This window comes from Saccopteryx leptura, chromosome 1 (assembly GCF_036850995.1).
Source record: "Saccopteryx leptura isolate mSacLep1 chromosome 1, mSacLep1_pri_phased_curated, whole genome shotgun sequence".
NCBI classification, from domain to species: Eukaryota; Metazoa; Chordata; class Mammalia; order Chiroptera; family Emballonuridae; genus Saccopteryx; species Saccopteryx leptura.
Window position 1 is genome coordinate 19,991,427 of NC_089503.1, and position 27,967 is coordinate 20,019,393.

Here is a 27,967-nt window from a genome sequence, read left to right on the forward strand (position 1 = left end):
GTAAAGGAAAAAGTTGACATTTCATCTTCCTCTTGCTTAGAAGAGAAGCCAATCATTTATAAGAACCCTGGTCTGGCTGCGGCTTCCATCAGTGGGATGGACAGAAGCCAGTCGAATGGCTCAACATAAGCCATATTAAAAGAATTTGGAATGAGAAAAGAGCAGGTTCCATATGCTGATGCTTTTAATAATTCATGAGTTATATCAGTCTGCAAGTAATAAATTTCACTAAATATATCTATGGTAAGATGGTTTAAGATACTGCCTAATCAATTAAATGGTTGAATACAATAAAGTAGGAGCCCAAAAAACACAAAACACATCATTGATTTATACTGGTTCGTACTTTGATATGTTAAGAAAAACAGTTCTTTGATAATATAAAAGATTTGCATTATTCTTAGAGCATGGCCTTCAAATATGCAGTCATCATCCCTGAATCTGTTACCTAATATGTAAGACTGAAAACACTCTGACTTGGGCATAAAAATGTTTGCTGGCCGCCCCCGGCTGTATTATAGAGGTCAGCTACGGTACAGAGGACGATTTCACTGGTGTGATAAATAAAAACTCTACCTGGGGATTAAATGAACTCGATCTGTGTAGTATGGAAGACTCCTGCTGAAAAATTAATGTTTTTAAAAAGGTGATTTATCTCTTCAATAGGTCTGGAACACCTGGCAGAAACAGGGAAAATACAAAAAACAAGAACTACCAAACTCACTGGAAAAATGTCTTCTTATCCCCGGTGGCAAAGAATTTCACAGAAAGCCTTATGGAAGATGAATTCACATTCCAAAATTATAAAACAAATAAGGAAACAATGCAACAAAAGCAACAAGCAGAGGGCAAATGACAGGATTAGAGACCTTATAAGAAAGTTAAAAACTGGAGAATATAAAGATAGAAAATAATAAATTAAAAACATATAAAAGACACTGAAAAAAACTGGCAGGCATACTTAAAAAATAATAGAGCTTCTAGAAAGAACCACTGAAAATTAAATCTCCAAGAATGGATAAAAACACACTGGTCATAGCTGAAGAAAACAGCACATTAGTTGTGAAAAATTAGGCAGCATGCAAAGAGATGAAAAATGTGAAAAATGTGAGAGAAAAAACCTGAGAAATATAAAAACAGAATGAAAGAGGTCTACACACATTTAATGGGATTCCAAAAGGAAAGATTGGTGAGCATGACGCCTATGTAATAGTCAAAAAGAAAAAAACTAAGAATTTTCCAAAACTGATTAAAGATATGAATTCTAAGCTTAAGGAAAAAACATTCTCAAAAGCAGAGAAAATGGAAATTAGAAAATCATTATTTGGCCCAAGCCAAGTTCAGTTGGTTAGACTAGAGTGTCGACCTGGCATCAAGGTTGTGGGTTCGATCCCCAGTCAGGGCACACACAAAGAGAAACCAATGAATGCATAAATAAGTGGAACAAAAAAATCGATGATTCTCTCTCTCTCAAATCAATATATTTTAAAAAAGTTTTTAATCACCATATGGCAACCATTATAACAATTGATTCAGGCAAGAAATCATCAGAGGATACTAAATCTAGTGAGTAAAAAGTTGGAGAAGCAATGGGATATTTATAGTCTCAAAGTATTTCCTCACTAATTAAAAACAATTAGTAACTTTACATTGGAGAAATCCAGCCAAAACCTGTGACTGAAGTTATCACCACCAGTAATGGGCCAGATTGACATGTGTCCTCCAATATGATACACTGAGAACATATTATCACTTTTGTGATATTACTGTCAAAACTGCATAATGTGTGATAAGAGTGTGGTGGTTACGGGGGGGAGGGGGGAATGGGAGAGGGAGAGGGGGTGGGGAGGGGCACAAAGAAAACAAGATAGAAGGTGACAGAGGACAATCTGACTTTGGGTGGTGGGTATGCAACATAATTGAACGACAAGATAACCTGGACTTGTTATCTTTGAATATATGTATCCTGATTTATTGATATCACCCCATTAAAAAAATAAAATTATTAAAAAAAAACAAAACAAAAAAACAAAACAAAACTGCATAATGTGAATTTCAATAATTTGAAAATTGAATGCATTATTTATATACAAAAACATCAAACAAACCCAAATCTTATGAAATAACTGACATGTTCTCTTCAAAAATGTCAATGTCATGCAAGACAAAGACAAATTGTCAAAGGAGCTAAAGGTTGGCTCAGCGGTAGAGCATTGGCCAGGTATGTAGAAGTCCTGGGTTTGATTCCCAGACATGGTATACAGGAGATGTGACCATCTGCTCCTCCACCCCTTCCCCTCTCACTTCTCTCTTCCTCTCTCTCTCTCTCTCCCCCCTCTCCCTCCTGAAGCCACAGCTTGAATGAGCAAGGTGGCCCTAGGCACTGAAGATGGCTCCATGGCCTTGCCTCAGGCACTAGAATAGCTCATCTGCCGAGCAACAGAGCAGCAGCCCCACATGGGCAGAGCGTGGGCCCCAGATGGGAGTTGCCATGTGGATCCCAGTCAGGGTGCATGCAGGAGTCTGTCTCTCCACCTCTCTGCCTCTCGATAAAAAAAAGAAAAGAAACATGACAACTAAATGCAATGCATGGGTCTGGAATTTTCTTTTGCAATAATGGACATTATTAGAATAAATGGTAAAATCTAAATAAGGTCTACAAATTAAATAATATTGTGACAATGTTTATTTCTGGATGATTTTGATAACTGTACTGTGATCCCACACAAGAAGTGTTTATCAGTGAAGGTGCATCATATCTGCAACTTCCAAACGGCTCAGAAAAATGTGTGTACATATACAGAAGTCGGCAAAAATAGGTTTACAGTTTTTTGTATGAAAAATAAAATAATAAAAAATAACAAGAATAAACTGTTTTGTTCACCCACAATAGTAAACCTACTTCTGCCCTCCCATGTATATACATTCATACACACAACATACACACATATAGAGAGAAAAGAATAAAGGAAATATGACAAAATTTGAACCATGAGGAATATGGATAAAGTATGTACAGAAACTCTCTGTACTATCTCTGGAATTTTAAGTCTGGAATTATGTCCAAATAAAAAGTTAAAGTAAAAAGATAGAGAATTTAGGACTGATTAATCAAATGACAAAATGCAGACAATGAAACATAAACTTCCTAGCAAAGCAAAAATAGCTAAACCTTCCAAGGATAATAACAAGAAGACTCAGATACTGGAGGTACTAATCGTCCAGGAAAGAGGAACTCTGAAAACAGAAATAAGTAACAGTTGATCCCAAGATCCCTTACACAGGAAGGCCAACACTCCCGCTGTCCGCCTAAGTAGGTGAAGGTGGTTTATTCTCTGGAGAAAACGAACAAGAGAGACTCAATGCTTAGAGACACGAGGCATGGAAGGCAGGGTGAGGCACCATACTGAAGAGAGCAGATTAAGTGATCATCTGTGAAATAAAGGAGAGCCTTCTCTGTCCTCCATTCAGCTCCCAAAGCGCTCGTAGTCCACACTTACCATTCTCTCCCGTGCTTCCGTGGCGGAGATTATGCTCTGGATCAATGAACCAATCCAACAGAAATAGCCCAGGAATACTGACATTGGGCCAAACAACCAGGTTCCCATCCTCTTAACCTAAGGAAAGCCTATCAGTTCACAGGCCTGATCCATGTACAAAGACCTTCTAATCAGCTTTGAGTGTCTCATTCTTAAATAAGAACAGACTGCTGAGAAACAGGTTATTAAAGAAAGTTTCCAATACGAAAGATAAATTTAACAAGATGAAAAAGGAATTCAAAGTAAATAAACAACATAAGAAGCTAAAGAAAAATTAAAGTAAAACTATAAATATCTTCAGGGAAAGTACTGTATCCTTAAGGAAAAAAAAAAAAAAACAAGAATAGGAAGCTATATAAAAAGATTAACTAGAAGACAAGAAAAAATTAGAAATTAAAAGTGAACAACTAAAAAATATCAAAAGAGGTTATTAGATAAATTGAGAAAATATCTAAGAAATAAAAACAAAAAGACCGTTAAAGCAAAAAGAGATAATAGGACAGAAAAGATGAGAAAATTAAGGAAGGAGAAAACGGGGAAAATAGTTAAAAATATAAAACACATCAATTTCTCAGAACTGGAGGTGAATTTTCAGCTTACCAGGCCCCAGATTGGTATCTAGTGAACAAAAAAGCACTCAAACCAAGGCATAGCATCATAAAACTTCAGAACATAAAATTTCCCAGGAAGATTACAATGTCACATAATAGGATCAGGAATTAGAATGACATCTCACTTTGTGATATTAAAAGAGGAAGCTTTAGAAGATAATGGAGCTGTCAAAATTCTGAGGAAAATCCCCCTCAACCAGAAATCGACACTTGCCCAACTATTAATCAAATATGAAACAGAATACATTTTCAGACATGCAAGGTGACAATTTATTTCCCAATAGTCTCTTTCTTGAGATGCTATTGGAAAAAATAAATCAAAAATGAAAAACATGTTAGAACCTGATAACAGAATATAACAAAAAAGAGAGGGGGAAGGGAATTAATTCCCAGAGCAGAGCCATGTGAACTGAGACTCAGGAGGACCACAGTGGAGGAGACCGAGGGGGCAGTCATCCCAGAAAGAGAAGTCCTACTGTTCACCTGTGCGTGGTCATTTTATTCTTTTGTTGGAGAATTCAGTAAAAATTAATTAGTGATAGGAATGTAGAAAAGAGTAAAAATAAGAGGCAGTTATTAACTCCCTGGAAAATGAAAAATTATATAGGAGAGGAAACATAATCATTGTTTATTACTTGGTTCAGTTGAAGACAATATTTGAATAGTCCTAATAATGTATACAATAAATACCACTTTAATAAAAAATGATGAAACTCCTACTGGTAATATGGGAGAAAGAGAAATGTGTAGAGGAAAAAGGAAGAACAAGAGAAAAAGCACTCACTCGAAGTAAAGAAATAATGTCGATGATTGAGAAATAAAAAAATAGCATGATGAGCATTTTCTGGGAAGATAGGAAGGTAAGTACCAGGGGAAAGTGAAAAGAGCTGAAAGCAGCTGCCTCTTGGGAAAAATCCTTAATTTTAGCTATATGTTTTATTTATTACTTGAATTCTAAAACCATACATGTGTCAAGCTGCACTATATTTTAAAAATATAAAATTAAGAAATATAGCTGAAATAAAAAATAAAGAGAACCAAAAATGAAGAATCCACTTCTAGTTGGAATAAATGGAAATTTTTCTCCTCTGCAGCTATAATGACTGTTTATTATTTAAAAAATTACACTCAAATATTAATTATTTGGGAGATATATAACTAGGATAGGTTATCAGAAATAGAAACAAAATCTATTAGTTGAAATACCCAACAGCTACATTTTCCTGGTAACTTCTGCTACTGAATCATTTAAGCAGATCTCAAGGGAGAATTAAAACGGCCCCTGAACCCAGGGGAAAGGGAATTCGATGTGCTAATAAGTGATAGCTGGGGCATGAAGGACGACTTTGCCAAACATACAATCTGTTCTTAATTAATCTGCTGCCAGATCGAGCTCCACCGGACTGAAAAACTCCTCTCCTCACCGCCCTCCTACAAGCTGCGTGATGTAAGGCCGCAGTCAAGTTTTGATTCATGAACGCTGGAGCCGTACAAGTGGACTCCAGGAAGCAGTAGGAAGGGTGTGCCCGGGGAAACAGTGTGCAGATTCACTGCCTCCGGAGAGGACGCACAGGCATACTCGCCCCTCTGTACGAGGAAGGGTCCTGGAGGCTCATGCCAAAGACCTGACTGACACAATCATCCAGCAACATGTCTTGCTTTGGCTTTTCACAGTCCTTACATACCCTCCCCATCTGGATCTGGCTCGTGAGCCAGTCTTTTCCTTTTTCAACCTGACCACCAGAATCGGCCAAGCTCTGCAGACCTTCCGGCACCTCTCCGCCAGCAGACCCAACTCAGCTTTCGTTATTTCCTGGGGCTCATGACCTGGGACTTCCAACTTGTTTCCACAGAAGTAACCACCCATAGAAGACAATTCATAGGCAAAGGCTAGTCCAAGAAAGGTTTGGGGTTTAGGGCAGTATAATGGATTGCTGGTGCAACTGTGATCCTATCAATGTGATATCTCTAAAAACAAAGACTTCAAAAAGCTTAAACTTACTTAAAATTCGAGCTAAAATTTCTAAATTCCATACATACTTTAGACACACTAGGCAGTGGGAGGAAGCAGGGGAGAAGAAGCCAGAGGCCTCCTGGGGGGGCAGGGTAGGCTTTCGAATTCCAGAGACACATTCCACAACCTGGAAGTTAAAGGGCACTGAGTTGAGTTAAACAGAGGCTAACCTGGTATCTTTTCAACCTACAGCTCAGCTTCTTCATGTATCTCAGCTGGCGCTTCTTTAGCCTGCAGAGTGATTTATCGCTTGTTAGTGTTTACAGTTGAGTGATATTGTCAGCTGCTTGTACAACTCTAACCTTTGTGAATGAGGGCTACCATCTGGACATCTACTAAGTACAAGCAGCCCTGAGTTTTTTGTGTAGCTGAGACAGACACAGTCTGAACCCAGTGTCTAGATGCTTACAATGCAAGCCCTAGGGGTCCAGAAGAGGACCTGAATGGGGAGAGGGAGAGCCTTCTCTGGTCACTGAGTTATGACGCACACAGTGAAATCAACCCCGCATCAAAGCATGGCCCCTGGGCCGGCAGCTTCAACACCACTTGGGAATTTGCTAGAAATCCAAATTCTAGGGCCACATCCAGACCTACTCAATCTAAAACTTGGGACAGAGTGGCAGCAATCTGTGTTTAACAAGCCTTTCAGGAGATTCTGATGCACACTAAAGTGGGAGAACCACTTCCCTAAGAATTTACAGGGTTTACAGCAAACTGTAACATTTTATCCCCAACTCCGATTCCTGCCTCTGATGGAGAGTTAACCACCAATCAACTGCTTTTATGAGGTACTCCCACCTACTGACCCCTCCCCTTTCTGTCTTCAGAAACTGGACTTGGGCTGAGGCTAATAGGAAGTGTATGGAAGTATGCAATCCTCAGCTGAGGTCTTTGTTGCAGTTAAGTTGCCACTGGCTAGATTGTACAGGAACAAGCTCTTGTTTGTCAATCTCATTCTTCTGCTGGGTACAATGATACATTTTAAACCACTTCCCCATTTTCCTCATCAATTTTTGTCATGGCCATGTGACCCTGGCCCTCTCCCCTATTGGTTCTAGGTCTAGTATGCTCAATGAAGAACATTAACAAATCTGGAATATTTTCACTAGTGTTATCTAGAATAGAAAATTTGGAAAAAAGTATCTGTCTAAAGGACTGGGTAAACAGAATTATGACATTGAAAGGTGGGAATAACCTTTTAAATCACATAGAAAAAGAACATGGGAAAATATTCCACTCTACATGATCGTAGGGCTAGATTACATTTAGTTTTTTAAAAGTCATGGCTGAGAAAATATGGTTTTGGTGACATATGCCAGGAATCAAAATTGCATAGCTCTTGGCCTACTGCATCCCCGTATCACATTCAATGCTCACTCGCCGCAGTCTCTGTCCTCCAGACAGGCTCACATCTGGCAGAGAAGCAGAGGCCAGGCAGGGGAGGGTGTCCAAGGAGACTCCCAGCGACACAGGCTAGGCCCAGATGGAGGGACGAGGCCTGCCGAGGGGCAAGACCAGAAATGACACTAACGTTACAAGTGATATAGGTGTGGAGTATTTGGAGAGATGAAAAAGTTTTCTGATATTTGCAAAAAAAAGAGAAAAACGAGAGCATGCAGAAACTGAAAAGGTAGTAAAATACAGGCAGCCTTGACATGAGGAACTAAGAAAATTAATGATAAAAACAAACTCATAAAGAACCTTAACTTGTGAGAAATTCCTTCCGAAGAAAAGATTCAAAACAATGGGCCAATGTCTCCAAACTAGAAAGACTGTTACTTTCAAGTTATGCTCAAGAATTATTTTGTCAAAATATCATACTCGATGAAAAATAGAAAGCCTTTCCTCTAAAATTCAGAAAGGAACAAGGATACCTACCCTCACCACTCTTATTCAACATAATGCTAGAAGTCCTAGCCAGAGCAATCAGACAAGAGAAAGAAATAAAAGGCATCCATATTGGGAAACAATAAGTAAAGGTATCATTTTTGCAGGTGACATGATCCTGTATATAGAAAACCCCAAAAGCTCCACCAAAAAAAACTATTAGAAACAATAAATATAGTAAAGTCACAGGATACAAAATCAATATATAAAAGTCTACTGCTTTCCTATATACCAACAATGAAACTTCAGAAAGTGAATTGAAAACAATTCCTTTTACAATTGCTACAACAAAAAAGTTCCTAAGAATCAATTTAACAAAGGATGTGAAAGACCTATATACTGAACTCTGCAAAGCATTATCAAAAGACATTGAAAAAGACACAGTAAAATGGAAAGAGAGCACTGAGGAACAAAATTTTTGTTGCACCCACAAAAACACTTGTTCTTACCTAATTAGAGTGAGCTGATCTCAAATCTGATACTAGTTTTTCTCTGTAAGCTACAGTTTTTTGGCAATTCAAAATTTTAGGTTTTTATCTTATTGTAAAATTTTCAACATTTAGTTTAACATAATGAAGTAGAATGTCTTCTTGGGCATCATCTTTGTGAAAATATAATAATTTATATAATGCAGTACATACACTAATACACTAAAAGATGTGATTGCATCAGAATTTGTCTACAATTTCAAAATAGAACATATTAAAACACTTATTTTAATCATAAAATTTGCACAAAACTTACTTAAATTCTATTCAGGCAAAAATTTGCATTTGTAGCTCTTGCGTTTGTGTACTTGTTGAGGACACTCTCGTTTGATGCTCCAGCAATAGTCTGCTCATAACTAACAGCTCCAAGACTTTTGGGAAACTTATCAAGGTGACTGTTCAGGAAGTGAATATTAACGCTTATGTTACATCCAATGTCGCGGAAAGCCAACAGCATCCTTTGAACCAGAAGTTCATAGTTTTCTGCTTTTTTGTTGCCAAGGGAGTTCTTTGTAACTGCCACAAAAGACTGCCATGCTGCTTTCTCTTCCTTATTCATCTTCCTGGCAAATTCTTCACACATATGAGGGTTTGAATTTGAGGTCCATCAAATACACCTGCTTTTATCTTCTCGAAAGACGAGGCAGGAAAAGCAGAAATAATATGTTGAAAGCATTCACTTTCTCTATTCAAAGCCTGAACAAACTGCTTCATTAAGCCAAGTTTGATGTGAAGTGGGGGAAAATGATCCTGTCCTGATTAACTACAGGTTCATTCACAATATTTTGCATCCCTACTTCCAGAGCCTCACGTTTTGGCCACTCCTTCTGTGTCCAGTGTTTCTCCCGAGCTCGGCTGTCCCACAAACACAGAAAGCAAGGATACTTCGTGAAACCTCTCTGTTGTCCTAGCAGGAAATTTACCATTTTAAGATCCACACAAATGATCCAGTTATGCTCCTCATACTTCAGAAAGTCGAGGGAAATTTTTATGTCATTCTTACTAAGTCATTAAATTTGGGTTGGCTAAACTGCAGAGGGGTTAATGACTGCTTGGCATCAGAAGAAGACTCGTCGGATTCTACAACCATTTCCTCATGCATCTTATCAAAATATACTTGATCACCATGTTCACTTTCTTCTTCCTTAGAAGAAACAAAACCATTGAAAACAGGAACCAGGAGTGTCTCAGAGTGTGGGATAAGTCGTATTGCTGAAGGAATATTAGGATATGTGATCATATGCCATTTTTTCTTGCCGATGCCCTTTGTATGAATCAGACAGAAATAACAGTCACAGCTGTGGTCCTTAGGTTCACGCCAAACCATGGGAATACCAAAAGGCATTCCTTTGCGTTTTCCTTTTGTCCAGTCACGAAGCATTTCCTCACAATTATGATACATAATATGAGGAGCCCAATTCTTGTCTTGATCGCCAAGGGGAACTTGAAAACAGGCAATTTATGCCCGTGTCACACATGATGAAATATTACGCCTTTGACATTGAAGTGTGTAACAGTCACATACATAACAGAAGGTGATAGGACTATTCTTATATTTACGCCTACTCAAAGAAGCCATGATTCAATCTTAAAACAAAATAAGAGGGTGTTTTTATCAGATAATAATTTTTTACATTTAAAACGGTGTTTCCCAACGTGGGGCCCATGCCCCACAGGGGGGCAATTCGATAGTTAAGGGGGGCAATTTGAAAATGGACTCAACATGACTTTAACTCTTTCACCCCAGGCCATTTAAATGCAATGCTAGATATCGGTGCCAAATTTAACAAAAAATGCAATTCTTAAATAATTGTGGTAAATAATTATTAAGTATAATTTCGTTTGACGAGACCAAAATATCAACTGGGTGACTGGCGTCGTCAAGTAAACTTCATCCTGGGTTCACCGGGGAGCATGCCGTCTGCCGCAGGGAACCCCGGATGTTTTAAAAACTCGCTAAACAACGCAATTATTCTCACCTAATTGGCCCATCGCAACTTCTGTAGTGTTTCACATCATTCAGTTGGTGTTAATTTGAAATAAGTGTCAGTCAAAACTGTTGTAAAAGCTCGTTGATTTAATAAATATACATATATATATTGTATAGATATAATTGGTAAGTATTTGATTTTATTTTTATCAATATTAAACTCTTTATTAAGTACTTCTTGCATCAGGGCTAGAAAGCACTAATATTTTATAAATATTATTGGGGCTATAATAGTGCATGCACGACAATTTTAATTTTAGAAGCATAACTTTCCAGAAAATTTTGTCAAGTGGAAAAAATATAGATACCTTTTGATTTGCGGTGGTAGTGTAGTAAATGTGTTATATACATTTAAATAAATATGAATTTTTAGTATATGTTTACTCTATGTCACATTGAATATATTTTAACACATATTTTAATATTAGTTTTTAATTGATCTTATTTTTATTTCTTATAGCCCATAGTAAAATGAGTGGTGCAAGCAAGAAAAAAACTCATCAATATTCGGAGGAATATTTAAAATTTGGGTTCATACCCGCTGTTCACGATGAGCAGATTCCTTTTTGTCTTTTATGCCAGCAATGCTTGACCAACGAATCAATGAAACGAGGTCGTCTTGAGGTGCATTTGAAGGCGAAACATAGTGCTCATATTAATTCAGATTTGAGTTACTTTAAAACTTTAAAGAAAAATTTTGAAAAAAGAACAACATTAAAGTCTCTATTTACTGCTCATACTTCAACTAATAATCGTGTTCTTGAGGCTAGTTATCAAATTTCTTTATTCATCACTAAAACTGGAGAAAATCACACTATAGGAGAGAATTTAATAAAACCGTCAATATCAGCATTTCTTAAAATGGTTCTTGAAAAAGATGACAAAGATGTAAAAGCTATGCCACTCAGTGACAATACTGTTAGCAGAAGAATAGACGAAATGAGTGAGGATATCGAAAAACAACTTATTGAAAAGCTGAAAACAAGAAAATTCTCCTTGCAAATGGATGAATCAACTTTGAGAGACAGTGAGGCAGTATTGATAACTTACGTAAGATATATTGATAAAGGACATTTTTCTGAAGAAATGTTGTTCTGTAAAAGATTAGAAAGCACCACTACCTCCAAAGATATATATAATAAGCTAAAAAACTACTTAGATGTCAATGATATACCAATGAAAAATATAACATCTTGTGCTGCAGATGGTGCTCCCAATATGATGGGCAAGAAAAATGGCTGCTTAAAATTGATGAAAGATGCGAATCCAGAAATGATTCTTGTGCATTGTGTTATTCATAGGGAAAACTTGGTAGCTAAAAACATCTCGCCTGTTCTGAATGAAGTAGTAATAAAGTGTGTTAATGCTATTAAAGCTAGTGCCAAATGTGAGCGTCTTTTCAAGCTATTTTGTGAAGAACAAAATGAAGACCATGTGAGACTTTTACTTCATACTGAAGTCAGATGGCTATCTAAAGGAAACTGTTTGAAAAGATTTATGGAACTGTTTGATACTCTTAGTGATTTTTTAAGCGACAAACCTGAAATGAAGTATCTGTTAACAATAGATGGTAAAGCATTTGTGAGTTATTTAGCCGATATCTTTGAAAAACTAAATATATTAAATAAGCAACTTCAAGGAACAAATAAAACTCTTGTCGATGCAAAAGCAAAGATATTTGGTTTCATTACCAATATTGAGTTATGTCAGAAACATATTAACAACAAAAACTTTAAACAGTTTCATTGGCTCCAAAAGTGTGAAGTAACTGATACCGCTTTACATGTTATTGTCAATCATTTGAATATTCTATCGGCTGATTTAAAAGAAAGATTTTCTGATTTAAAACAAATTGATTTCCCAACATGGATGATGCAGCCAATGTTAGTGGATTTGTCTGATATATCAAATATGCAGTATCAAGAAGAACTCGCAGAATTGCAAAATGATGAGTCAGTTAAAGCTTTATTTAATATCAAAGGAGCGATGGCATGGCTTTGTGAGGAAACAGAAATCAAATACCCAAATTCAACCAAATGTGCAAGAAAACTATTGCTACCGTTTCCATCTTCATTTTTAGCTGAATGTGGATTTAGTGCTGTAAATGATTTACTGGTAAAAAAAAGAAATCGGCTGGATATAACACAACGTGGAGACTTGAGACTAAAGCTAACCAAATTGGAACCTAATATAAAATCTCTGTGCAGCAAGCATCAAGCGCAAGGATCACACTAAATTAAAATAATAAATTAATAGAGAAAAATCTGTATTAAAATTATTTGGAATTTAAATTTCTGTTTTTCATTATATGTTTTGAAATTTTACTTACTGTGTTTTGTTAACAATTTCATAGTGATTTCTTCCTAGAACCTATCATTTATGTTTATTAAGTGAACAAATCAATTTTTTAATGTTAAAAATTATGTATGTTACATGGGGGGGACATAAAAATTTTAGAAAGGTTAAGGTGGGGCATGGCACAAAAAAGGTTGGGAAACACTGATTTAAAAACAACTACAATTATGTAAAAGTGATGTTTGTAAAACATTAATTGCCTTGTGGTTATGTTCAATCCAAGAGTCCTTGCTTTTTAACTCCAATTTAAAAACCAAAGCATGCCATTAACTGCAACACAAAGAAGTTAAAATTGCAAAAAAACTAGAGCATGCACCAAAAAACAGATTTCAGATTTGGAATCAGCGATGCAGAAATATATAGAAACAGTTCTAAAACCTCATGCAACAGAAAATTAAAAAAAAAATTGTTCCCCAGTGTAGTCTATGTTCATGGATTGGAAGAATCAACATAGTTAAAATGGCCATATTACCCAAAGCAATATACAAATTTAATGCAATCCCCATTAAAAGTCCAATATCATTTTTTAAGAAATAGAACAAAGTATTACCAGATTTGTATGAAACCACAAAAGACTCCAAATAGCTAAAGCAATCGTGAGGAAAAAAACAAAACAAAACCAGAGGTATCACACTACCTGATTTCAAATTATACTACAGAGCCATGATAATCAAAACAGCATCGTATTGGCAGAAAAACAGACACACAGACCAATGGAACAGAGTTGAGAGCCCAGTAATAAAACCATATATATATGACAAATAATCTTTGACAAAGGAACCAAAAACACATATGGAGAAAAAAAGGCTCTTCAATAAATGGTGCTGGGAAAACAGGAAAGCTACATGCAAAAGAATGAAACTTGACTATAGTTTATCTCCATGCACGAAAATAAACTCAAAATGGATCATGGGCCTGACCAGGCACTGGTGCAGGAAATAGAGCGTCAAATTGGGATGCAGAGAACCCAGGTTCAAAAGCCCAGGTCACCAGCTTGAGCACGAACTCATCTGGCTTGAGCATGGGCTCAGTAGCTTGAGAGTGGAGCTGCTGGCTTGAGCATGGGATCATAGACATGACCCCATGATCACTAGCTTGAGCCCAAAGGTAGCTAGCTTGAAGCCCAAGGTCACTGACTTGAGCCCAAGGTCGCTGGCTTGAGCAAGGGATCATTCGGTCTGCTGTAGCCCCTCCCTTGCCCCCATCAAGGCACATATTAGAAAGCAATCAATGAACAACTAAGGTGCCGCAATGAAGAATTGATGCTTCTCATCTCTCTCCCTTCCTGTCTGTCCTTATCTGTCCCTCTCTCTGACTTTCTGTCAAAAAAAAAAAAAAAAAAGAATCATGGACCTAAATATAAGTTCTGAAACAATAAATTAAGTAGGTGAAAACATAAACTTATGGACCTTGTCCACAGAGAATATTTTATGAATTTGACTCCAAAGGAAAGGGAAGTAAAGGCAACAATAAATAAATGGGACTATATCAAACTAAAAAGCTTCTGCAGAGCAAAAGAAATCAACAAAACAAAAAGACAGCCAACCAAATGGGAGATGATATTCACTAACAATAGCTTCAACAAGGAATTAATTTCAAAAAAAAAATAAAGAACTCACAAAGCTCAACAACAAACAAATGATCCAATTAAAGAAATAGGAAGAGGACCTCAACAGACACTTCTCTCATGAAGACATAAAAACAACAAACAGATATATGAAAAGATGCTCATCTTCCTTCACTAGCTATTAGAGAAATGTAAACAAATCCACAATGAGATACCACCTCACACTTATTAGACTGGCTGTTATCAACAAGACAGGCAACAAGATAGGTAATAAGTGTTGGAGTGATTGTGGAGAAAAAGAAACCCTCATTCATTGCTGGTGGGAATGTAAGCCACTATAGAAGACAGTATGGCAGTTCCTCAAAAAATTAAGAATAGAGTTACCATATGACCCAGCAATCCCTCTACAGGGTATCTACCCCCCAAACTTGAAAACATTTATACACCAAGACATGCACACCCATGTTCATCGCACCATATACCTCAAGCCTGAACTCCCTCATTTGCCAGCTCAAAAGGCAATTCTCTTATATAGGGAACAAAGGCATTATGGCTTCTGTCTTTAATAACCTTCACATTTGTGTTGATTATTGATGCAAAAATTCCAAATAAGAAGCTGATTTCTATGATGTAGTATAAAATTTGTACAATAAATTTCATCAAAGGATTTGTTAGAAAAACTTTAAGAAACCCAGTGACAAAATGTAACCTGTAAACAAATTAAGGGAGAATAAAGAAATACATATATTTTTAAAAAATGCAATTCTCCCAGTACTGCTCAAATTTATCCTCTATTAAGACTCACCTGGATTCCCGAAATAGTCTCTTACCCCAGTCTTGTCCCACTACAACTGACCCATTCTCCACACTGATGTCACACTGATCCAAAACACAATCTTACCACATTACTCACCTGTTTAAGTGTGTCAGTGATTTCCTGTCACCTGCAGGTAACACCCCAACACCTTTGTAAGATACATGGTACTTGGTGATCGGGCCCAGGCAGGCTTCATCCTCCGCCTCTCCCTTCCAAACCTTGTCTCTGCCACATGGACCTGTCTGAGGTTCCTTAAACCACCATGCTCTCTTGTACCCTCTGAATTTGTTGTTCCTTCTGGATAAAACCTAACTTTCCCTCTTCCCCTGACTGAATAATATCTACCCTTCTCTTTTAACACTCAGATCATCATTTAACATTGTTCTAGAAGTACTGGTCAATGCAATTAGATTTTTTTTTTAAAAAAGTAAAAGATCCAAATACTAAAAAATGGAAGCAAAATTAGCATTTGTAGATATGATTATAATATCTAAAAACATAAAAGAAACAATTAAAACAATAAAACAATTGTAGAATTCAGTAAAAGAATACACAGTTAATATACAAAAGACAATAAAGTATCGTCATACAAATGGTAGCCAGTAGGAAACTATAATGTCAGAAAATATTCCTCTATAAGAGCATAAGAAAGATATAATACCTAAGAAAAATTTTCAGGATTCACAAAGGGTCTATAGAGGAAAAGTTTACAATTCTACGAGAAAGACAAATCTTGCTTCCGGATAGCAAGATCCACCACAAGGTACACGCCCCCGAGGGATGGCCCTTCTGCTGCTCTGATCACCAGCACGTTTCCTACCAGGAACTCTGTCTGGAACAGAGCAGCACTCAGTAAGTGGCTACGGAATTAATAAACGTCTAAACGATCTAAAAATGCAATGTGACAAATCAAAATACAAACTGGATTTATAGTTGTATTCTGGGGAAAACCTACAGAAATATCAAACTTCTACTTGGAGAATACATGTAAGATCATTTTCTTTACCTAGCACATGAGCAAAAATTCAAGTATTCATGGTTACTGAAGGTATGGAGAACCAAAATAACCAAAATGTTATTGGTGAAACTGTCGATATAAGTTGGTATTGTCATTTGAAAGGGCAATTTCTTAATACCTATCAGCATCAAACTGTGTATATTCTTTAAGCAATTTCTTAGCTGAAATTAATTCCATAAATACATTCACACATTTATGTGCAAACATATATGAAAGTATGTCCCTTGACTGACATACAGTCATCACCAGGTATAGTGGGGACTGGTCCAAAATCTGCAGATGCTCAAGTCCCTTACATAAAATGACTTCTTGTTTGCATATAATCTATATTTGCATATAGGCCAGGCCAGGGTATGCCTGCCCATCCCTTCATTCCATGGGTTCAGTATACTGCCCAATATGTGGCAAATTCAAGTTTTCCTTTTTGAAACTTCCTGGATTTAAAAAAATATTTTCAATCTGCAGTTGGTTGAATCCACAAATGCCAAACTCACAGAACTGATACCAATACCAGCAGATATAAACAGCCAACTGTATACTATATAGAATGAAATGGAAATAAGTCAATGATATATTATTAAAGTAAAAAAGGCAAGGTACAGAACAATGTGTATCATATGACCCCATTTGTGTTCTAAAATTATATAATTATGCTTATATGTGAATAAAAACATACTGGTAATGGATTCCAGGGAGGAGATAAACAGAAATAAACTTGACTTCAAGCACAGCAGAAAGGTGTTGTTTTGTTCTACTCTGAGCATGTATTTACTTCCTCTCAGGCATGCCCTTCAGGAAGTACCCTGGCCCCTTCTGGAGAGGAGCGCGGCCTCCCATGGGCTCCTGCGGGTTCTGCACACCTGTTACAGCGCATCTCATACAACTGCAGCCTTCCGTGCTTGCTTCCCCAGTTAGTAGAGAGTTCGTCTGAGGGCAGGGAATGGCTTTTCTTTCTACATTTTCGCACCTGGTGAAGTGCCTGACACATACTGACTGCTTAATAAAGATGGGAGGAAGGAGGGAGGAAGGGGAGAAAGAAAGGGAGGAAGGAAGAATAGGAGAGTCCTATATGAAGATTAACCAGGTGACAGTACACAGCTCTACTGAGAAGGTAGACAAGGAGGGCTGGCCAGAGAGGCAGCGATTAGAATGAAGAATGGAGACTAGTTATCTCACAGGAAAGCCCTGGGCTCTGTGAGCCAGACAGCCAGGTGTGCTCCCAAGGAGCTGGAAGCAACACTGCCAGCCCAGAGCTTCAGGCATTTTCAGTGAGAAAGGAGGTGTGGCCACTCCACAATGCCGACAGTGCTACAAGGTCCTGTGACTCCTTCAAGCAAGGACCTGAGGACAGCTTCTGATCACCACCCCCCCTCTCTGCTGGAAACACCCAGGGTCTCTATAACTCCTCTAGATCACTTTTGCTGACTATCTTCCTCACAGGGTGTTAGAAATGTTCACTGAAATAATCCAGAACAGTCCCTGGCAGAGAGTAAGCACTTAAAATATAAACTATTATTATTAAGTAGATTACAGAATCCTGTCAAGAGTTCTAAGCACAACAGCTGTGAAAGTCATTAGAAAGTCTTTGATTTCCAACAAAGACTCAAGGCTCTCCATTTTATGTCTGCAATAAATAAATACATTGTCTTTCTAAGCACATTCAAAACTAGATGCTGCTGCTTTTGTATTTCTTACTTTTGTCATCATTTCAAAATTAAACTGGCCTTATCAGATCCCAAATATATAAGCATGCTTTCATCTTAGAAAGCTAGAATTTAAATAACCTTTACAAATTCAGTACATTCTCCTTTGCCCCATCCCAACAGCTGGACCATGCCTAATGAGGCGAGCACTGGAATTCACTTACCACAGCGGGAGGGTCATTCCACTCTTCATAGGAGATGGCAGCATACGGATAGATCCGGTCATTGATAATCTGCAGGGTGGCCATGGCAATGGCTTTGATGGACTGGAAGTATGCTTCCCAGAACCACCGTGCCTGTAAAGAAAACAACACTGTATTAAGTGATCGAACAAGTGAGACAGAGTGGAAGGATAAGATGCTCCATCATACCCAACGCTGGGTCTGGGTAATTCTTTTATTCTAAAGGGGGAGGGGCGCCTACAGCAAATGCTCCCTGCTGTTCACACCAGCTCCATCAGAAGTGAGTCTATCAAACACAGTCAAAATAGAATGCAAGCAAGGGAAGCACACACTGGATTCAATTATGATATAAGAGAAATCATGTGATGATAAAAACATCATGGTTATACCAGAACAAGTTTATAGTGTTTTCTTAAGACATAATGTACACACCGTCAAGTGCATGAATCTTAAGTGTACAGCTCACTGAATTTTTACGTATCTATGTGCTTATAACTATTACCCAGATAGAGAATAATCCAGCACCCCAGAGATTCCCCTACACTCTGTCCCAGTCAGTATCTCACCCCTCTATAAGAGTAAGTCATTATTTTGATTTCTGTTGTGCCCACTGCTGGATTTCATATAAATGGAATCAAGCAGTATTTACTCTTTTCTGTCTGACTGCTTTGTACTCAACACTTACATATTTAAGTCAAGTTTTGGTATTAAGGTTATGCTGGTCTCATGAAATGAGCTGAAAAGTATTCCTTCTTTTTCTATTCTTTGGGAAATTTTATGCAAGATTGGTATTATTTCCTCCTTAAAAGATTTAGAATTCATCAAAAAAGCCATCTGGGCTAGGTATTGCTTGGTATGTGAAGGTTTTAAATCATGGATTAGTTCTCTTTCATAGACATAAGATTATGTACATCTTCACATCAATTTTGTAAAAATTATTTTTTGAAGACTGTATTCAATTAAATTGTAAAATTTATTAGACTAAAATGTATGTTAACTTCTTTTTAATACCTTTAAAATCTGTAGTAATACACTTTTTATTCCTGATATTGATAGTATGTGTTTTCTCTTTGCATGTGATTAGACTTACTAAAAGTTTATTAATTTAATAATCTTTCAAAAGACCAATTTCTTGGTTTTGTTAATTTTTATCATACATTTTTTTCTCTATTTTGTTTCTTTCTGGTATTTTATTACTTCCTTTCTTCTATTTTGAAGGACTTTTTTTTAAAAGACTTTATTTATTCATTTTAGAGAAGGGGGGAGGAGCAGGAAGCATCAACTCCCATATGTGCCTTGACCAGGCAAGCCCAGGGTTTCAAATCTGTGACCTCAGTGTTCCAGGTCAAGGCTTAATCCACTGCGCCACCACAGGTCAGGCTATTTTGGAGGACTTTAGTTCATCCTGTGTTTAGTGTCTTGAGATTGAAGTTTATATAACTTATTTCAATCTTTGTTTCTCATATGTGCACTGAAAGTTATAAATTTACCTCTTTATACATATTTATGCACTATTTAAAAATATATATACCATGCATTTATGTCATTTTCATAATAATTTAGGTGAAAAACTGTCTAATTTCCATTGTGATATCTTATTTAACCATGAGTCATTTTAGAAGTATTGTTTAATTTCCAATATTTTGGGATTTTCTATTTATCTGTTACTGATTTCTACTTTGATTGCATTGTCTTCAGAGAATACAAGTGTTATTTCAATACATGGTAATTTCTCTAAACTTGACTTATGTCCAAAAGACTTTACTTCGGTAAATAATCTATAAAAAGTATATTCTTCAGTTGGTGAGTATAACATTCTGTAATTGTCAAGTAGAGTAAGGTGATCATTAGTGCTATTTAAATATTCTATACCCTTACTGTTTTTTTCTGTTTGTTGTGCACACATGTATATGTGTGTATGTGCATATTTCCACACTCTTACTTTCAAATTTGTGTTCTCATGGCTTATTTAAGATTGTCTCTTATAAAAAGAATATAAATGGATTTTAGTATTTTATTCCATTCAAAAACCTCTGGCTTCCAATTGTACATATAGTCCCACTTACACTTGATGTGACTACTGATATAGCTGAGTTTAAGTGTATTTGTTTCATCTGTTCTGTTCTTTACTTCTCTTTTCTTGCCTTTAGAATTGATCAAACATTATTACTCCATCTTTTTCTTCATTAGATTGCTGTTTTTTAGCCTTCTGTTATTCTTTAGTAGCTGGCCTTTACTGCAGGTCAGCTGACAGCAAATTCTCTCAGGTTTTATTTGTTTGAAAGTTTCTTTTTTCCCACATTCATTTCGGAAGGAGATATATGCTTCATAGAGAATTTGAGGTTAGCAATCTTATTTTACCCAGCACATTCTAAGTACAATTTCATTGTCTCCTGGCTTCATCCAATTTTTACTAAGAAATCAAAGCTGTCAGACTTCCTGATGCTCCACTAAAGATAACATGCCTTTTAATTCTCATTGCATTTACGCTCCCTCTGTCTTGGCTCACAGCAGTTCTAAATGACATGCCTCGGTATGGCTCTGTGCACATCCTACTGAGGAGTGCAGAACTTCTGCAAACTGTGGTCTGATGTCCCTTGCTGTTTTCAGAAAATTGCAGTCAATCTTCCTTTGAATACTGGTTCTGCCACACTCTACTTTTCTTCTAGGACACCAAATACAGATAAATGAAATTCTTTCACTGAGTCCTTTATGTCTCTGGTTCTCTTTTCTGTATTTTTCTCTCTGTGCTCCAACCTGACTATTTTCTACCAATTTTCTCATGGTCCTATAATCCTCTCTTCTTTTAGTGTGTGTCTAAATTGCTATTAAACTCATGTATTAAATTCTTAATGTCAGTTCTTAAATTTTTCAGTTCCAGCATTTCCATTTGACTTTTGTAAAAGTAGATTTCATATCCTCGTTGAGATTATCTTTCTTTTCTTCTACTTTATTGAACACAGTTTCAGACAAATAACTCCAATAGCTGAATCACCTATAGGTCTCCTTCTACTACCTGTTTTTTCTCTTCATTTTGGTTATTTGGTCTGAAATTCTAGCCCGCCTCTTAATTTTACACTTGCCAGACATTCTGTACTAAAAATTGTAGTGGTTCTGGATGAGCCAGATTATCTTCCTCCTAAGGCACAGTAAAATGCAGGCAGACCACAGTAATCCTGTTAGTGGTCGGTTTTAAGTTTTGTTAGGGCCAACTTTTTTCAGCTTTCCCTTTCTCTCAAGGTATGGCCTTTGGAACTTTCAGTTAAAGCCCAGGTGAGCTACCAGGACCTCTCATTTTGGCAGGCCTGAACACCACCTGTAAAGCCAGAAGCCAGGGCCAGGGCCACCATCACAGCAGCCTGGTCCATGCAGGTTCACATTGGATTCGGACAGTCAGTAAAGAAACAACGGAGCCAAAAACTGGTGGGTTGTCATCTTTAATTCTAGCTTGCACCCGGCGGGCAAGTAAAAACACACACTGGGCTTCAAAACCCACTCACATTCAGTGCTCACAAAGCTACTGACTTATCCGAGTTTCCTAGAATCAAAGGTTTCTAGCTCACCAGGCTTATTCACCTCTGTTCCCCATCTCCTTCCTTCTCCTTACACAAACTCTACTCTAACTGGCCTCTCACTCAACACTCCGCCATCTTGGCTGCTTCTCCTGGCCTCCTCCACGTGGCCTTTCTCTGCTCTCTGCTGTGCTCTCTCTGCTCTCTCATGCTAATCTCAGGAACCAAGAGTGCAAGATCCCGTTCTGCACCCATTTTATAGTGTAGATTCAAAACCTTTAATCCAATATACAAAATAGGGAAGTCTCTTCTCTGAGGCATGATTGGATTGTACCACCCCACATCAAAAAGGGTGGGAAAGGCTTAATCCCAAAACCAAGTCCCAGGCTGCAACGATCCTGCCTGCCCACAGCCCGCCCCCAACACACATTAATATCACCTGGGCGATGGCCTCCACGTGGGCAGCGCCATCTTTAACAACGTGAGCATAATACATTTTATCTGCCCAACGCCACCTTATCTTGTAAGCACTATATAAGACTGCTGGGATGTCTACAGCTTGTTAGGCTCCCAGCAGCTTCTTTCTGCAGAGATATTTTTATTTAGTTAGAAATCACATCTAATGGGGTAACATTGAGCAATAAGAGTACACAGGTTTCAGGTAAACATCTCTATAGCATTTGAACTGTTAATTGTGTTGTGTGTCCATCACCCAAAGTCAAATCATTTTTGTCACCATACATTTGTCCCTCTTTACTCTGTTCCCCTTCCCTCAACCCCCCTTGCCCTAGTAACCACTTCACTTTTATCTATGTCTATGAGTCTCAGTTTTATAGCCCACCTATGTGTGAAATCATATAGTTCTTAGATTTTTCTGACTCACTTTTTTAAATTTTTATTAATTTTATTTTGTTAACATGGATTCAAGCATCCCACTGAAAAAAACACCCTCACTCCCCACCCTTCTGTCCCTATTTACACACCTTTTGTGCCCTTCCCCCAATTCCCTCTCCCCTCCCCTCTGGGATTTTCTGTCATGTTATCTGTATCTCTGTGTTATGTGTATATAATTTCACTAATCCCTTCACCTTCTCTGATCCCATCCCCTCATCCCACTGCCCTCTGACATCTGTCCCTCTGGTCCCTGTGACCCTGCCTCTGCCTCTTTTCCATTCCTCAGTTCACTTTGTTCCTTAGATTCCACATATTAGTGAGATCATATGATATTTGTCTTTCTCTGCCTGGCTTATTTCACTCTGACTCATTTATTTCACTTAGTATAATGTTCTCAAGGTACATCCATGTTGTTGTAAATGGCAGTATATCATTGTTTCTTGTGGCTGAGTAGTATTTCATTGTATATATGTATCACATCTTCTTTATCCAATCCTCTATCGAGGGACACTTTGGTTGTTTCCATGTCTTGGCCATGATGAATAATGCTGCGATGAACATGGGGGTGCATGTGTCTTTGCATACCAATGTTTTTGAGTTTTTCGGGTAAATACTCAGTAAAGGGACTGCTGGTTCATATGGTATCTCTATTCTTAAATTTTGAGGTACCACCATACTGTCTTCCATAGTGGTTGTACAAGTTTACATTCCCACCAACAGTGAATAAAGGTTCCTTTTCCTCCACAACCTCTCTAATACTTGTTATTACCTATCTTGTTGACAACAACCAATCTAACAGGTGTGAGGTGGTATCTCATTGTAGTTTTTATTTGCATTTCTCTAATAGCTCATGAAGATGAGCATCTTTGCATATAGCTGTTGGCCATGTATGTGTCTTCTGGGAGAAGTGTCTGTTCAGGCCCTCTCTCTAGTTTTTAATTGGATTGTTTGCTTGATTATTGCTGAGCTTTTTTTTTTTTTTTTTATATATACTTTTTTTTTTTTAATTTTTTTTTTTTAATGGGCGACATCAATAAATCAGGATACATATATTCAAAGATAACAAGTCCAGGTTATCTTGTCTTTCAATTTGTTGCATACCCATCACCCAAAGTCAGATTGTCCTCTGTCACCTTCTATCTAGTTTTCTTTGTGCCCCTACCCCTCCCCCTTTCCCTCTCCCTTTCCCCCCTCCCCCCGTAACCACCACACTCTTATCAATGTCTCTTAGTTTCACTTTTATGTCCCACCTACGTATGGAATAATGCAGTTCCTGTTTTTTTCTGATTTACTTATTTCACTTCGTATAATGTTATCAAGATCCCACCATTTTACTGTAAATGATCCGATGTCATCATTTCTTATGGCTGAGTAGTATTCCATAGTGTATATGTGCCACATCTTCTTTATCCAGTCATCTATTGATGGGCTTTTTGGTTGTTTCCATGTCCTGGCCACTGTGAACAATGCTGCAATGAACATGGGGCTGCATGTGTCTTTACGTATCAATGTTTCTGAGTTTTGGGGGTATATACCCAGTAGAGGGATTGCTGGGTCATATAAGGTAATTCTATTTTCAGTTTTTTGAGGAACCACCATACTTTCTTCCATAATGGTTGTATTACTTTACATTCCCACCAACAGTGTATGAGGGTTCTTTTTTCTCCACAGCCTCTCCAACATTTGCTATTACCTGTCTTGTTAATAATAGCTAATCTAACAGGTGTGAGGTGGTATCTCATTGCAGTTTTGATTTGCATTTCTCTAATAACTAAAGAAGATGAGCATCTTCTCATATATCTGTTGGCCATTTGTACTTCCTCCTGGGAGAAGCGTCTGTTCATGTCCTCTTGCCATTTTTTTATTGGATTGTTTGTTTGTTTGTTGTTGAGTTTTATGAGTTCTTTGTATATTTTGGATATTAGGCCCTTATCTGAGCTGTTGTTTGAAAATATCATTTCCCATTTAGTTGGCTTTCTGTTTATTTTGTTATCAGTTTCTCTTGCTGAGCAAAAACTTCTTAGTCTGATGTAGTCCCATTCATTAATTTTTGCCTTCACTTCTCTTGCCATTGGAGTCAAATTCATAAAATGCTCTTTAAAACCCAGGTCCATGAGTTTAGTACCTATGTCTTCTTCTATGTACTTTATTGTTTCAGGTCTTATGTTTAGATCTTTGATCCATTTTGAGTTAATTTTAGTACAGGGGGACAAACTGTAGTCCAGTTTCATTCTTTTGCATGTGGCTTTCCAGTTTTCCCAGCACCATTTATTGAAGAGGCTTTCTTTTCTCCATTGTATGTTCTTGGCCCCTTTATCAAAAATTATTTCACTATATATATGTGGTTTTATTTCTGGACTTTCTATTCTGTTCCATTGGTCTGAGTGTCTACTTTTCTGCCAATACCATGCTGTTTTGATTGTCGTGGCCCTATAATAGAGTTTGAAGTCAGGTATTGTAATGTCCCCAGCTTCATTCTTTTTCTTTAGGATTGCTTTGGCTATTCGGGGTTTTTTATAGTTCCATATAAATCTGATGATTTTTTGCTCTATTTCTTTAAAAAATGTCATTGGAAGTTTGATGGGAATTGCATTAAATTTGTATATTGCTTTGGGTAATATGGCCATCTTGATTATATTTATTCTTCCTAACCAAGAACAAGGAATATTCTTCCATCTCATTATATCTTTTTCGATTTCTCTTAACAATGGTTTATAGTTTTCATTATATAAGTCCTTTACATTCTTTGTTATGTTTATTCCTAAGTATTTTATTTTTTTTTGTTGCAATTGTGAAGGGGATTATTCTTTTGAGTTCGTTCTCAGTTGTTTCATTGTTGGCATATGGAAAGGCTATTGACTTCTGTATGTTAATTTTGTATCCTGTGACCTTACTGTATTGGCTTATTGTTTCTAGTAGTCTTTTTGTGGATTCTTTGGGGTTTTCGATGTATAGGATCATATCATCTGCAAAAAGTGATACCTTTACTTCTTCTTTTCCGATATGGATGCCTTTTATTTCTTTGTCTTGTCTGATTGCTCTGGCTAGAACCTCTAGTACCACATTAAATAAGAGTGGAGAGAGTGGACAACCCTGTCTTGTTCCTGATTTAAGGGGGAAAGCCTTCAGTTTGGTGCCATTTAATATGATGTTAGCTGATGGTTTATCATATATGGCCTTTATCATGTTGAGATATTTTCCTTCTATACCCATTTTGTTGAGAGTCTTAAACATAAAATTGTGTTGTATTTTATCGAAAGCCTTTTCTGCGTCTATTGATAAGATCATGTGGTTTTTGTTCTTTGTTTTGTTGATATGGTGTATTACATTAACCGTTTTACGTATGTTGAACCATCCTTGAGATTCTGGGATGAATCCCACTTGATCATGATGTATTATTTTTTTAATATGTTGTTGTATTCGATTTGCTAGTATTTTGTTTAGTATTTTAGCATCTGTATTCATTAGAGATATTGGTCTGTAGTTTTCTTTTTTTGTGCCATCCTTGCCTGGTTTTGGTATGAGGGTTATGTTGGCCTCATAAAATGTGTTCGGAAGTATTGCTTCTTCTTCAATTTTTTGGAAGACTTTGAGGAGAATAGGAACCAAGTCTTCTTTGAATGTTTGATAAAATTCACTGGTATAGCCGTCTGGGCATGGACTTTTATTTTTGGGGAGGTTTTTAATGGTTTTTTCCTATTTCTTCTCTACTAATAGGTCTGTTTAGGCTTTCTGCTTCTTCTTGACTCAGTCTAGGAAGGTTGTATTGTTCTAGGAATTTATCCATTTCTTCTAGATTGTTGAATTTAGAAGCATATAGTTTTTCATAGTATTCTACAATAATTCTTTATATATCTACAGTGTCCGTGGTGATTTCTCCTCTTTCATTTTGGACTTTGTTTATATGAGTTCTTTCTCTTTTTTCCTTGGTAAGTCTTGCCAAGGGTTTGTCAATTTTGTTGATCTTTTCAAAGAACCAGCTCCTTGTTCTATTAATTTTTTCTATAGTTTTACTGTTCTCTATTTCATTTATTTCTGCTCTGATTTTTATTATCTCCTTTCTTCAGCTGGTTTTGGGTTGTCTTTGTTCTTCTTTTTCTAGTTCCTTAAGGTGTGAAGTTAAGTGGTTCACTTGGGCTCTCTCTTGTTTGTTCATATATGCCTGAAGTGATATGAACTTCCCTCTTATCACTGCTTTTGCTGCATCCCATAGATTCTGATATGTCGTATTGTCATTTTCATTAGTCTGTATATATCTTTTGATCTCTGCACTTATTTCTTCTTTGACCCATTCATTTTTTAAAAGTATGTTGTTTAGTTTCCACATTTTTGTGGGATTTTTTTCCTCTTTTTTGCAGTTGAATTCTAGTTTCAAGGCTTTATGATCAGAAAAATATGCTTGGTACAACTTCGATTTTTCTGAATTTGCTGATGTTGTTTTTGTGGCCCAACATATGGTCAATTCTTGAGAATGATCCATGTACACTGGAGAAAAATGTATACTCAGTCACTTTGGGATGAAATGTCCTGTAGATGTCTATCATATCCAGGTGCTCTAGTGTTTTGTTTAAGGCCAATATATCTTTGTTGATTCTCTGTTTGGATGACCGATCTAGAGCCATCAGCGGTGTATTGAGGTCTCCAAGTATGATTGTATTTTTGTCAGTTTTTGTTTTAAGGTCAATAAGTAGCTGTCTTATATATTTTGGTGCTCCTTGGTTTGGTGCATATATATTAAGAATTGTTATGTCTTCTTGATTCAGTGTCCCCTTAGCCATTATGAAATGGCCATTTTTGTCTCTGAGTACTTTTGTTGTCTTGTAGTCAGCATTATCAGATATGAGTATTGCTACGCCTGCTTTTTTTTTGGATGTTATTTGCTTGGAGTATTGTTTTCCAGCCTTTCACTTTGAATTTATTTTTATCCTTGTTACTTAGATGAGTTTCCTGTAGGCAGCATACAGTTGGATTTTCTTTTTTAATCCATTCTGCTACTCTGTGTCTTTTTATTGGTGAGTTTAATCTGTTTACATTTAGTGTAATTATTGACACTTGTGAGTTCCCTATTGCCATTTTATAGATTGCTTTCTGTTAGTTTTGTGTCTTGTTTGATCCTTCTCTTTCGTTTTTCTATCTTTTGTTTTTATTTGGTTGTATTCCATACATCTTTCCTCTGTTGCTATCTTTTTTATCTCATGTGCTTCTGTGGTGGTTTTTTCAATGGTGGTTACCTTTAAGTAATGAAAAGGGTTCCTACCCTGTTCATTGTAGCGCACTATTTTGTGAGTACTTTTGCACTCCATCATCCTTTGCTACTGTTAATTTCCATCCTCTCCCCCCTTTCTTTTTGTTGTTGTTACAGTTTAAATTTGGTTTTATTGTGTTCTTCT

The 27,967-nt window shown here is 37.0% G+C and overlaps 1 protein-coding gene across 1 annotated transcript in view; it reads right to left on the reverse strand.

Moving 5' to 3' along the window:
- EXT2 (exostosin glycosyltransferase 2) overlaps window positions 1–27,967 on the reverse strand; it is a 157,055-nt gene that overhangs the window by 58,457 nt on the left and 70,631 nt on the right. The window contains exon 8 of the mRNA XM_066362932.1: window positions 18,154–18,285. Coding sequence (XP_066219029.1) covers window positions 18,154–18,285 — 132 coding nt within the window. The remainder of the gene's footprint in view (window positions 1–18,153; window positions 18,286–27,967) is intronic.